Source organism: Bos indicus x Bos taurus, chromosome 12, assembly GCF_003369695.1.
Source record: "Bos indicus x Bos taurus breed Angus x Brahman F1 hybrid chromosome 12, Bos_hybrid_MaternalHap_v2.0, whole genome shotgun sequence".
In the NCBI taxonomy this organism is placed as follows: domain Eukaryota; kingdom Metazoa; phylum Chordata; class Mammalia; order Artiodactyla; family Bovidae; genus Bos; species Bos indicus x Bos taurus.
The window spans coordinates 32,803,360-32,816,706 of record NC_040087.1 but is presented as its reverse complement, the minus strand read 5'-3'; the positions used below and the strand labels follow the sequence as shown (position 1 = coordinate 32,816,706).

At 39.5% G+C, this 13,347-nt stretch overlaps 1 protein-coding gene across 4 annotated transcripts in view; it reads left to right on the top strand.

The window, feature by feature from the left end:
- The window catches only part of CDK8 (cyclin dependent kinase 8), a 72,607-nt gene extending 59,964 nt beyond the window's left edge, over positions 1 to 12,643 (top strand). For 2 of the 4 annotated variants that reach the window (XM_027557545.1, XM_027557548.1), the window contains 7 exons: positions 1,914 to 2,057; positions 4,540 to 4,609; positions 5,414 to 5,486; positions 8,053 to 8,150; positions 8,813 to 8,891; positions 9,009 to 9,167; positions 11,367 to 12,643. In XM_027557545.1, coding sequence (XP_027413346.1) covers positions 1,914 to 2,057; positions 4,540 to 4,609; positions 5,414 to 5,486; positions 8,053 to 8,150; positions 8,813 to 8,891; positions 9,009 to 9,167; positions 11,367 to 11,492 — 749 coding nt within the window. In that variant the 3' untranslated portion in view covers positions 11,493 to 12,643. The remainder of the gene's footprint in view (positions 1 to 1,913; positions 2,058 to 4,539; positions 4,610 to 5,413; positions 5,487 to 8,052; positions 8,151 to 8,812; positions 8,892 to 9,008; positions 9,168 to 11,366) is intronic. The other 2 variants (XM_027557546.1, XM_027557547.1) reach the window with 2 other exon arrangements.
- Positions 12,644 to 13,347: the final 704 nt, after the last annotated feature.

Sequence of the window (13,347 nt, the reverse complement as noted above, 5' to 3'; positions counted from 1 at the left end):
TAAAGCAGTGTCTAGTGAGGGTAGCTAAACTACTTACTTACTGTTCACCTTCCTTTACATGTTTTATTTTCTTTGTTGGGGTTTTTCATTACCAGGCTGAGTTGACAGAGTGTTTCTTAGGTGCCATGAGTAGGGTTTTAAAGATGCACACTGACCCACAGGCCCTCTCGGTGACCCCACTTAGCTTGCCTACCTTCTTCCTTTGGATTGAGACGATCAAAGGTCACCTTTCTGTGGGGTTTCCACATAAAAAGCATAATCACAAAATAATGAACTTTCCCGTTTACTTCCTGGCTTATATTTCTTGAGGAGACTTTTTCATAAGGTGATGTTGGCCTGATTTGGTTCTCTGATAGGGGAGAAAACTGATGACCAGACAGCGTCATTTTTGAAATCACTTGCTTATAGTCTTGCTTGTAATCTTAAAGTAAATAGAGGTTTAACTAATTACTTTGAAATATAAGTGTGGTAATTTTAGATGAAATATGTATATTCCAGTTTTAGATTTTAGGAATTTCCAGTTATTTATTAATTAACATTTTTCCCCTCACTTTCTATTTAAGTGACCATTATTAACAGGTCTGAATAATCAGCTTTAATAGTGGTTTTAACTGTCCTCCTATAGTTATTTAGGGCTTCCCTTGTGGTTCAGCTGGTAAAGAATCTGCCTGCAATATGGGAGACCTGGATTCAATCCCTGGGTTGGGAACATCCCTTGGAGAAGGGAAAGGCTATCCACTCCAGGATTCTAGCCTAGAGAATTCCATGAACTGTAAAGCCCATGGAATCACAGAGTTGGACACGGCTGAGCGACTTTCACTTCACGTAGTTTTTATGTTTGCCACAGGTATTGGTTACATCAGTGAGATACCGTTTACTATAGTCTGCTGTGTGCACAGCACTGTCCTGAGTGTAGGGAAGTTGCCATTGCTGGTTTAGGGATTTGTTAAGGGTAGAAATGGAGTATCTGCAGCTTCAGATTATAAATTGGCATATTTATCTTTCTAATAGTTCTATTAGTAGGAATTTAATATGAATGAAAATTAGCCTGTATCTTAAAGTAAGTGAAGGAAATTGGTTGTATACGAGGAATCCATTTGCCTGGCTTTTAAGTAATTCTTATGAAGTTATAGCCTCTGTGCCTATTGAAAGGTAGTATTCTGCCCCTTGTTTTCTTGTCTTTTAAACACTTAAACTTGCAAAGTCTGACACTGCTATAGCATGAAGAAACCCTTTGAACAGAAAGTCCTTCCAGCAGAAATGCTATTTTGTTAGAATATTTAAGGTCAGGCGTTGTCTTTTTCCTGTTGGAACAGCACCTTGCTAACTAGTGCTAACACAGGAGGATAATTATTAAACTTGACAAGCTAATCAGTCCATAAACTAGATAAAAAATTAAAAATGTGTTTTACCTCAAAAAATGGTGCTGATTGATTTCAGCAAGTATGCCCAATTTCCAAGGCTGTTTGGGTTTTCTGTTTGTTTTTTTGTTTGTTTGTTTAGTTTTATTTATTTATGGTTCCTATGCTCTGTGTGCAGCTTTGTATGTATTTCACGGATAAGGTAATGTGTGAAGCACTTAAACTCACCAAAAATTTTAGATAATAAGTTTGATTGAACTTGGAATGAAACCACTGGGTGGGATGGAGGTATAACAAAGAATGAAATACGGGTGGATGGGGTGGGAATATATATTTACAAACAATATTTTTTATATTTATAATTGCTTAGGATTTAATATGACTTATTAGGGGAGAAAAAGAATGAAAAAACACTCCCTGCCAAGATAAAGATGCATTTTCTTTTGGAAAGAACCACTTTATTTTCCTCCTTTCTTTTTCTTTTTTCCTTTCTTTATTTTTTCTTTTCTTTTCTTTTTTTTTGTTTTTTTTTGTTTGTTTTTTGTTTTGAAGATATTTGGGCTATAGGGTGTATATTTGCAGAACTACTAACGTCAGAACCAATATTTCACTGTCGACAAGAGGACATCAAAACTAGTAATCCTTATCACCATGACCAGCTGGACAGAATATTCAATGTAATGGGATTTCCTGCAGGTACACATTATATTTTTGTTTTTGTTTTTAAATCACTGTTGTTTGAACTTAGATGTCTTCATTGAAAGGATGTGTATTTTTAGCTGATGAAAGCTACTCTTACTCAATTCTTTATATTTATGACTTGCATTAATCAAAGACCCAGAGAAATAGCAAAATTTGTAGAGTTCACATATTAGCATAAAAATATTTATGGGTTTCTTGAATTTGAGGAGTGTATTTTTGTTTCATTTCGGTTTTTGGTTTTGTTTTATTTAATATTTAAAATGATAAAATATTTGAAATATCTGCGTTTAAAAAGTGCCTTTAGTTCTCACCATTGGCAACTGAATAGAATTCAGGAGCATGTCTTTTTGTCTGACAGCACTTAATAATAATGTCATTGTTTGGTGTTTGAATACAGATTTTGAAGACTGTTTCTACTTGAAACATATTGTATTGAATCATAGCATTTTTTGCTCTATAACCCTTGTCAGTAAGAACATTCTTTCCAGTTAAAACAGGTAGGATGTGAGTGAAGGCCCAGCCCTGCACAGCGAGCGGGCCTGCTCTGACTGCTGCCGGGAGGGGTGTTGGGGCATCTCGTCATGGGCTTTAGAGCTCCAGCCCCAGCCCAGTCCTTGTGCGATGGAACAGGAGTCCATTACTCTCCATTTGAAACGCCTGCATAGTTTTGGCTAGTCAAGTACTTATTGAAATAATAAACAAGTTTATTATTAATAAATATATATTAATAACTTAAAATATCAACTTATTATTGAAATAATAAGAAGAAACAATATATTGTTTCTTATTAGGAATTTTTCTCAGGTCGGTGGCTCAAAACTAATAAAGAAATATCTGGGAGTTATAATTCCACATTCCCTTTAATTATCAGTAAGTGCAAAATAGCTACCTTTGTCCAGAACTGATCAACATTTCTACAAAGATTGCTTTGTTGAGATGGGAGTTTCATTTGTTCACTAAATATTTATTGAGCACCTGCCATGTTTCAGGCACTGAGTTAAGTGTAAAATATTGTTGATATAATAAATGTGATGCTTGCCCTCTTGGAGTTGACATTGAGCTGCTTTAAGTAGAATGTTGAAAGAATAAGAGTAGTTTGAGTAGGTGGAGAAGAATGGCCTTTTCTTCCCACTTCTGAATGCACTCATCATTTCAGGGGTCCCCCGAGGAAGGAGCCTGACTTACAGGGCCTTGGAGGAGGGGCAGCCTCCACAGGAGATGGTTCTGAAATGGTTGTTAGGGTGTGGTTCCACAGTTGGGATCCGCTTATAGGGAATCTGAAAACCAGGCAATAGAATTTAGATTTGATGCGCTAAAGAAGGAGAATCTATGATAAGTTCTTGAGAACTAGTGCTGTGATTTGTGTTCTACTTTAGAAAGGTTTTTATGGCAGGGGTATGTAAAAATTTAAGAGGGGTAACTGAAGTCAGGAAACCAGCTCTGACCTGCAGCAGTACTCCACATGTAAAGTGATTTGGATGGAGAAGAAAGGATGGTATAATTTTTTAGAGTAAGCCTGTAATTGGAAGAAAAAAATAAAAGATTATCTCAGGATTTCTATTTGAGAAATTGACAGAAATAAAGAAATTGGAACAAGGAAGTAGTCAAGGAAAAAATTCCATTTAGGAGTTTAAAGTATGTATTAAGTTTACAATATGTGGTATCTGGAGGCTAGATAGCAGATATTTTTATAAGCCAGTTGAGAGAGAAGCTAACCTCTGGAGGTCACTTAAAAGCTGAGGTGCCGTGAAGCTACCTGGTAGAATGTGGGCACTTGTGGCCTCTCAGTAACGCCTCTTGATGGGGACAGCAGGTTTCTCAAACCGCGTGTGGTGTTTGAGTAACTAATGCCAGCACACCTGACCAAGACTTTTCCACCTGATGGGTCCGGTAGCTGGGGTTGCTTTTGTTGTTGTTATTGAAACTAGCCCAGGTTCTAGCTGACTTGTTCATATGCTCGTATATCCTACTCTCTGTTTCAGACAGCTGTAACTGCTTACCTTGATTGCCACGGAAAGCAGTGTATTTAATAAGGGGAGCGTAAGGAGGGCCGTATAAAAAGGACAGCTTACAGCTGCTGAGGGGGAAGATACTGCATTTATTGTTGAAAAGATCGGTTGCTGGATTAACCAAGACATGACGGGACAAAAATTTTACAGATAAGAATAGAACAATTTAATAATGGAAATATTTGTTTATAATTTGTTGGTGTCTTAATATAGAAACTGAGATGACTTATAGTAAAACATAGAGAAAATAGACATTTAAAAAGTTTAAAAAAAAACGAGAGAGAACACAACGTATGGAGAATGCATGTACAGTTAAAGATGTTTACTGCAGCTCACCATTTATTCAAAGTCTGTACTTTCAGGGAGGTTAAAATGTAGGACATGTAATGAGAAGTGAAGTCACCTTTATTAAAGTTCTTGACAATAGGAACCTAGACAATATAAAATTGTATCAATGTGTTTCACAGATAAAGATTGGGAAGATATAAAAAAGATGCCTGAACATTCAACATTAATGAAAGATTTCAGAAGAAATACGTAAGTTGGCAAGAAAATAGACTGTTGATTTTTGCTTTTCTAGAATACTCAGGATCAGATTGAATACTCAGCATGATAGAATACTTGACAGAAGACTAGTCTGTTAAATAATTTTACTTATTTACTATAATAAATGTTTTTGCATTGTGGTAGTCTTCATTTCTTAAGATGTTTGGTGATACAAGAAGGTGAATGTCTAATAGCAGCAGCTGATTTGGATATGAGGGGAAAAGTCAGTTCATTTCTTTCCATATTTGTTACTTCCTGGAAGCTCTCTGTCTGTGAAAGGCATCACAACTGAAGCAGGAAGAGACCGAGACAAACCAGCCTTTGCTGGTAGCCACCTGTCTCCTCCTGGGTTGGGCTGTAAATTTAAGCAGGTTTTGTAATAGAGAAGAAGAAATGGTTCATCTATTTTCACAGCAGGATCAGGGGATTGGGACATGCAGTTTACAGACCTATATGACAGTGTTTTTAAAATTTGTATTTATTTTAAGCTTACTAGTAAGGCTGAGTTCAGCTCTTGACCCATACGTTATTTAAGATCATTGTTGCGATAGCATTCATGTGAACAAAAGCTAAGCAGTCTGTATGTTATTCATGAAATTATCTTGGCATTTAATCAGTGGTGTCCACTTAAAAGTGATTGTGGGAGTCCTGAATGAAGTGTAGAATTGATTTAATACCATTTTCAGTGTATGTTCTGTGTTGGTTATGATTAAAATAATTCTGTTCAGAGAATTTTACCCAATGTAAAATTAATCTCAAATCTAATGTAGATATTTCATAGTGTTTCTCTTTCAGGTATACCAACTGCAGCCTTATCAAGTATATGGAAAAACATAAAGTTAAACCAGATAGTAAAGCATTCCACTTGGTAAGTTTTAGAGAACAGTACTAATGAACTATATTTTTCCCACCTGTTTAACCCAACCTGACTTTTTTTGACTCAATTTCTGTGGTTACTCAGTATTCTTAGAGTTCTTTAATAGTAATACTAATAGAGAGTTCTTGTTGGTGTGTACTAGTAATGATATCCAAACTCAGGTTTTTCCAAACCCAGGTTTGACAGCCTTAATGTTTGGTTACATTTAATTTTCTAAAGACAGTCATTGAACCAAGTCTGTCACTTTTTTAAAATTCTGTTTATTGGTTTTCATCAGTTATTTTAAAATTTCAAAGAATCAAAATGAAAACAGTCTTACTGTTCTGAAATAAGGTTTAGAGATTATTTTTTATTTCAGTCCTTTGAAAGGTTGTTTACAGAATTTTAACTCCCAAGGTGCCACTTATAAACGTAGCTGTTACAGGGCCTTCAGGGCCGCTGTGCGTTGTGTGCTTTTTCTGGGAGAGTATGAGAGATGCGGTGTGTAGATAGTGCGTAGTAGGAAACTGATTTGAGCTAGGATCGAACTGTGCACTATCAAGGTGACCTGTGACATTATAGTCAACCGTTGTCAAATTTGTTTACAGTGAAATTTCCATTTTTACATTAAAGCAATTAAAAATGTTTTTCAGGTTTATGTTTTTCAAAGAAAGTAATATAAAGGAGGATTGAGGGAAGCAAGTTGTATTTTGCTTGGCTTAAAATTCTTTTAGTCCTTTTTTCCCAGTATTTTTAAGTGAGTTCATTAAACAGGAATTTCTCTACTTTGAAAGGATTAAAATTTCCTTTAGTACCAGGCCACTTGGCAAATATTTCTTCCATTTCTGCTTTTTCTTCTCCTTCTACTCTTCTACTTCTGCAGTTATGTTTTATCATGTCCTGTATCATACATTTCATATCTAATCAGCAACTTAAAAGACAGTGCTCAACTGACCATATTACTACACAGTGTATTATTATCCAAATCATGGCTTCCTATAATATACTTAAGATAGTACCCAAATTGGAAGGTAAGTTAGATCCTTCAAAGTTACGGCCTTATTTATTCTAACAAAATACTGGTGACAGTGGTAGAGCAGAAGTCCCGCTTTAGGGGGATTGCCTCACCATCCACCCCACTTGCTGCTGCTCATTCTAGTCTAAGGCCTCTCACCACCCCCACCGCTGACACTCCAGAGACCGACTTTCTTTTCCACTCACCTGCTTGTTTTTGCTAGGGTAACTGTCTTGCATAGTCCCATCTGAAAGCTCTAATGTAATTTCATTAAACCTGTGGAGTGTTTTAAGTAGCAAATCCATGCTTTTCCTTTCAGTCTCAAAATAAAATTATGCTTCTACTGAAATATCAGCTCATTGAAATTAAACTGTCACCATCTCAACATTTCATCTGCATTTAAACATATCTCCTGTCCTTTTGTTCTTGATTGTCTCATCTCCCACCGTCTCCACATGTTCCATGGTTTTCAGAGTGTGTCCTAGTCCAGCAGCACAGTCATCTGGGGCTGTTAGGAAGTGCTCCTGGGCTGTTCTGGAGTGCTCTGAAGCCTGGAAATCATGGTGTGAGGTCAGAGATTATAAGTCAAGAGACCACCATTTAGATACTATCTTAAATAACATGTTACATCAAATGTTCTACTTCATAGAGCCTATAGTAAATTATATTTCAACCAGAAGATACTGAATTTTCACATTAGTGTGACATTTCTGTAAGTAATATTAGTTATGATGATGATGATAGTAATGGCTAAGACTTATGTAGTGCTTTCTTTGTGCCCAGCACCATTATAATTGCTTTCTACATATTAACTCATTTAATTCTGAAAATAAACTGTTTTTAACCCGTCTTTGACAAACGGGGTTACAAAGTGGTTAAGTAACTTGTTTCAGAGTCACTCAGCTAATAAATGTAAGGTCAGGATTTGAAGCCAAGCAGTCTCCTTAGAATCTCCACTCGTAAGCACGCCCCTATTCTCTGTGGTTCTGTGCCAGCCCCCGCATCTGTTTGTAGACCTGGTGCGCACTGTCAGGAGAGCACTGTCCGACCATCTGTGCTGTCCAGTAGGGCAGTCCTGAGCCATGCGCGGCTGCCGAGCTCTAGAAATGGACCTGGTATGACTGAGAAGCTGACTTTTAAAATTTAGTTTAGTTTTGATTCATATGGATTTACATCAATAGCCACATGTGGCTAGTGTATTTATATTACAAGTTTTCCCTGTAATAGAAAAATAATAACTCGAAGAATTTTAGTCCTGTTCTAAATTGGGTATAGCAATTTAGATAACGTAGGGAAAAGATTGTTGGTTTAGAGTAAGAAGACATGAGTTTAGTTAGTTCTTACAGGAGAACCAACTGAGATAATGAATATTAGAATGACTAAAATGTGAATTACTACATTATGTGGAATAATTGGGGAACTTGGAGAGGGGAGTTAATTTGGGGCAATAAATGCCTCCCTATTTTGAGGTATTATTAATTAAAAAAAAATGCATCCCACAATGTGCCACAGGTGTGACTATGAGAAGTAAAACAGTGATGTGTTTATGACTTATGGTTTCAGCTTCAGAAGTTGCTTACCATGGACCCAATAAAGCGAATTACCTCAGAGCAGGCTATGCAGGATCCCTATTTCCTAGAAGACCCGCTTCCTACATCAGAGTAAGTGATCAGTTTGTTCACTCACCAGCTCCATAGACGTTTTTGGTGCCTGCTTTCCTCTAGTTGTCAGCTCCAAGTCACCATCGCTCTTTATGGGGACCCAGGGGAATCCTTTTGAGAGGCAGAAAGTGAGCTCTGATGACTGAAGTGTCTCGGGTTTTACAGCTGGCATGGTGCTGGCATCATTTGCCTCTGTCATTTGGTTAGTGACAGGTTGGTTCCACACACTGTCTGCCTCACCGCTTGCAGTTACGGTTGCAAACTCCACCCCAAGTACATTTGTGTTTCCATTCTTTCTTTCCTTTTAAATGTACCAGGGAGAGTAAAAGAGAAATGTTTGTTTGACTAATCACATTCCTGCCAGAATCTGTCTCTTGTTTGTGATGATAAAAAAGGACCACTGAGATCAAAGAAGAAATCAGAGTCCTCTCGGAGTATTGTTGATTATTCATACAGTGAGCCGCCCTCCCATGGCCTGCTGTCACGGCAGTGGTTAGAAGAAGGGACTTGCTGTGTCACAGTTGCACGAAAGATGCTTATTACATCACAGATAGGGGGTTTGAGTCCAGACTAAAAGATGAAAGCAAGAAACACATACAGCATTTGAAATACTGGTTAGTATACCAGAAATCGTTTTTCTTTTTCTTTTTTCTTATGATCAGTGTTTTTGCCGGTTGTCAGATCCCTTACCCCAAACGAGAATTTTTAACAGAAGAAGAACCTGATGACAAAGGAGACAAAGTAAGTATTAAAGTACAGTTGGCATCTGGCTTTGTTCGGTGCCCCCATGACTTCTGGCATGGACATCTTTGGTTCTCCCTCTGAGTTGAGCTGTGTCTCTCTGTTTAACCAATTGAGAAGAACCAGCAGCAGCAGCCGGGCAATAACCACACGAATGGGACCGGCCACCCAGGGAACCAAGACAGCAGTCACACCCAGGGACCCCCGTTGAAGAAAGTGAGAGTCGTCCCTCCTACCACTACCTCAGGTGGACTGATCATGACCTCAGACTATCAGGTACTCAGGCTGTCTCTCAGTGACCTGCGTGTCAGTACTGCCTGTGGGCTTGTGAGCACTGGGAAATGCGACGTAGCTAAGAAAAGACCTGCCTGTGTATGCCAACACACTGATGGGAAGAGCTATGGGCGTGGAAGGTGCCCGGTGGTACAGTAGAGGGGGCTTAGCCAGACTTCGGGTGATTGGACCTAAATTGTGCCATTGATTGGCTCTGTGACCCTGGACACGGCTCTAGTTTCTCATCTGTATCATGAGCGGGCGCACCTACCCTGCCGCTGCCGTGGGGCAGCTGTGGTGACCCTCAGCATCTGGCTCACAGCGGTGTTCAGGAAGTGGTGGGTCTCACTTCTGCAGCCCCATCCAGCCTCAAGGGGGTGGTTCAGATCTTCTCAGTGTCTTCATTTGTCGGATGTGGGTGATGGCCAGTGTGAGGCTGTAGTCAGGATGAAATGAGACTGTGTGAGCTAATGGCAGTGGTCAGCCGGACCGACAGTCGTTTGATAGATGACACCAGTCACTGTGTTCATTATTATTATCTTCCTTAAAACTCTTAGTAGCGTTCACAGTACGCAGTGAGTACTTGCTGAGTGTCAGTGGTGGTGCTGGGGGTGTCATGATCATAGGAAGAGCTTGTCAAGACTTACCTGTGCCAGCTCTTCTGTCAGTGTGGGACAGACCTTCCTTCCTCCAGGCAGTATGATAGCTGTGAGGTAAGCTCTATTGGCAGGAAATTGGGGCTCATGGAGGTTGAGCCCCTTCCCTCATTCACCCGTCAAGCCAGGGTGGACTCAGGACACAGACTCAGACCTGCTAGGCGGCTCCCTGTGCATTCTCTCCAGTGACAACAGCAGTTCCTTCACAGACAGACCCGTTCTGAAAACTGTATACCTTGTTCTGATCCTATTCCCATCTGGTCTGAATTCACTGTGGAAGTGTACTGAAAACTTGACCCATGAGAATTATTTACCTACTGAAAGAGATTGTAATAAATGGATAAGGCTCCCAGAGCCTGCGACTACACGTCAGGAATTAGATCTGAACTCTTCGCATGGTTCATGGGGGGTGCAGCCTAGGAAGCCCTGGGGATCACTGTCTGCTGAGTGGTGGCTGTCCTGCGGTGAGCTCAGCGAGCAGGGGCTCCAAGGCAGGCGTCTTGCGAGCTCATGGTTGCTGCTCCCCTCCCCACCTGGGAGACGAGCACATCTCCGGCACACGAGTGTGTTTGCACACAAGGTGTGCGTCCTGAGCAGGGGTGGGGGGGGTGGGGGGGACTCTAACCTTTGCCACTGAAACCAAGGAAATGCTGCTGTGTGTGTGTGTGTTGACGTTATTGTGGTGGTTTTTATGAGTGATTTCAAAAATAGTATTTCTGACTAGTTTTACATGTCCACTCTCTTTAAAATGTTGTTTTTGCTAGGGTTGGCGGAATTTCGAGTTATATGATTTATTAGATATCTTTGAAAGAGGAAAGTATTAAATTGTAGTTAATCTTCCATAGTGTTTGTTTTGGGGAGCTGATAGCATGAGAGAAACGTGCAGGGCTTTGAATAAGAATATAACCGATTGAAACTAGAGGTGTTTGACTCTACCTCTTGTGCTGCTTCTAGAATTGAGAATACCACTCTTCCTACATTTCAATAGCTGTAGCTTTACCTTTGTATATTGCTTGTAGCTGAAAAACAAGGTTCATTAATTTATAGAGCATAAAAATATCTAATGCTGAAGAAATAATTCTGTAATTTCCTTTCTTGTCGTATTCATTTCTTATTCTTCAGTCATGCATGGGTGTTGGGAGTTTTCTATTGAAAAAACAAGTATGTAGATTAGCTTTGAATTTCTTCTATGTATACATCATTGAGTTCAAGAGTAAGTGTCCCAGACAAATTATTTATGAGGTAGGTATGAGTAGCATGAAAGGGCGTTCCTGTTAATAGAATGAACCACGCAGCACAGGAGTAAGACTCACTTTGGTGTTATTTTATCAGCAGTACTTCTGACCTTCATAAAGAAAGGCTGACACTAAAAGATTTTAAGGGTTTTGTCATTTTAATTCTAAAGCCAGTACCTAGCACAGGACCTTTAAAGTTCTTACTGCTGTAAAATAAGTGACATCTTGAACACACAGAAGCCTTGCTGGCCTGGGGTGCAGCCAGCCCACAGCAACGCCGAGTCACGTCTCCTCTTCCTCTGCTTTTCCAGCGTTCCAATCCGCATGCTGCCTACCCCAACCCCGGACCAAGCACATCGCAGCCGCAGAGCAGCATGGGGTACTCAACTACCTCCCAGCAGCCTCCACAGTACTCCCACCAGACACATCGGTACTGAGCTGCGTCGGACACCGTCCATGCACTGTCGCGGTGCCGCAGGCCGCCTGCAGCTTTTGGCGGGAGCCTGGGATGGGCCATGAGAATGTACTGTGCAGCCACGCAGTCAGATGTCCGGTAGCCAAGTTCCACCGCTTTTCACAGATTGGGGTAGTGGCTTCCACGTTGTCGCTGTCTGGAGTTAGGCTTGAGAATAAAGTGCTAGCACAGTTTGTGTTGTGGGTTTGCTACTTCCATAGTTTACTTGACATGGTTCAGACTGACCAATGCATTTTTTTCAGTGACAGTCTGTAGCAGTTGAAGCTGTGAAACGTGCTAGGGGCAAGCATTTGTCGTCGTATGTGGTGAATTCTTCCAGTGTAACAACATTATCTGACCAATAGTACACACACACAGAGGTTTAACTGGTACTTGAAACACGCAGTATACATTAACGAAGCAACCAAGACTCAACATGAGATTATTTCGGTACACCTTTCATTTCAGTGTCTTATCAGTGGGTTGATTCATTTTCTACATTAATCAGTGTTCTTTGACCAAGAATATTGCTTGGATTGTTTTGGAAAGTACAAGAAGCCACATAGTTTTTCCAGGAAGGTTTCAAAACTCCCAAAGATTAATTTCCAACTTCTGAGTTTGTTTTTATTTTCAATCTATGACTTGACTGGTATTAAAGCTGCTATTGATAGTAATTAAATATGTTGTCATTGATATAAACCTGTTTGGTTCAGCAAACAAACTAAAATGATTGTCATAGACAGTGTTTTATTTTTCCTGTTGGTGTTGCTGATTTGTGAGCATGCTTTAAGATGAAAAAAGCATGAGTGATAACTTCCTTAAAAAGGTGCGGCATCCGATTCAGATATTTTGTCCTGATTTTAAAGCTGGTTGGTGTAGTGCTACTAAAATTTCGTTCAGTTCATTTTCTTTTTTTAAAACTTGTTCGCACGTTGTTTAGGGTGCCCTTACTTCAGCAAAGAAGAAGGAGTAGGAGAGCCTTAGACTTTTTGAGGAAAAAAGAAAACCTATAACATACAATGTACTGTATCAAACTATTTTACATGAATGACACAAGTATTCTGAATTTAAAAAAAATTGAACATTGTTAAAAACAAGGTGTTATGTAATAAATTTATTTTTCATAAATCAAAATATGGAGTCAACTGTATTTTTATGTACACACAGGTGTTTTATTTTAAAATGTGCCCTAACAAGTGGCCTCTGAGGAAACCTTTTCAGGTGTTTTCATTGATAGTATCTTTTGCCTCCACAATGAAGTGGTGGCCTAAGGTTTAGATATAAATTCGTTTCTCTGTACACTTAGTGCAATAATTTAAGATGAGAAATAGACACTTTTCTAACTGAAAGACATTATAATGAGCCTTCCCTTTCTAGAATAATGCCAGAATCTGTGTTATGCTGAGCCCATTTTGTTTTATCCCAGATAATTATTTGAGAGGGAGTCCCTCCTTCACAAAATACAGAAGATTAAAAACACTAACATATTCTTTTCTTTAAAACTCAATGCATTGAAATAAAAACATTCTAGAACATTTTAAGAACTGAATGATCCTAAAACTGAGTGGCCCGACCCTCCCAGGACGGATAATTTTTGGAAGCTAAGTTTGTGTTTCCGTGTTAGTTCTTCACTCACACAAGGCACAGATCTGAGAGCAGGGCCCCACCTCTGTCACTTCCATAGCCCTTTTACCTGAATTTCCCTTCCACTCTGATTGTCTTCCGTTGTTCTCTCCCTGCCCTCAGTGCCGTGCTTTTGAAACTCATGCACATGAGAATCATCGAGAGCTTTCTGTCTTCTCAGGGCTGGTACCCGAGGTTGATGTGGTAGGCTTGGG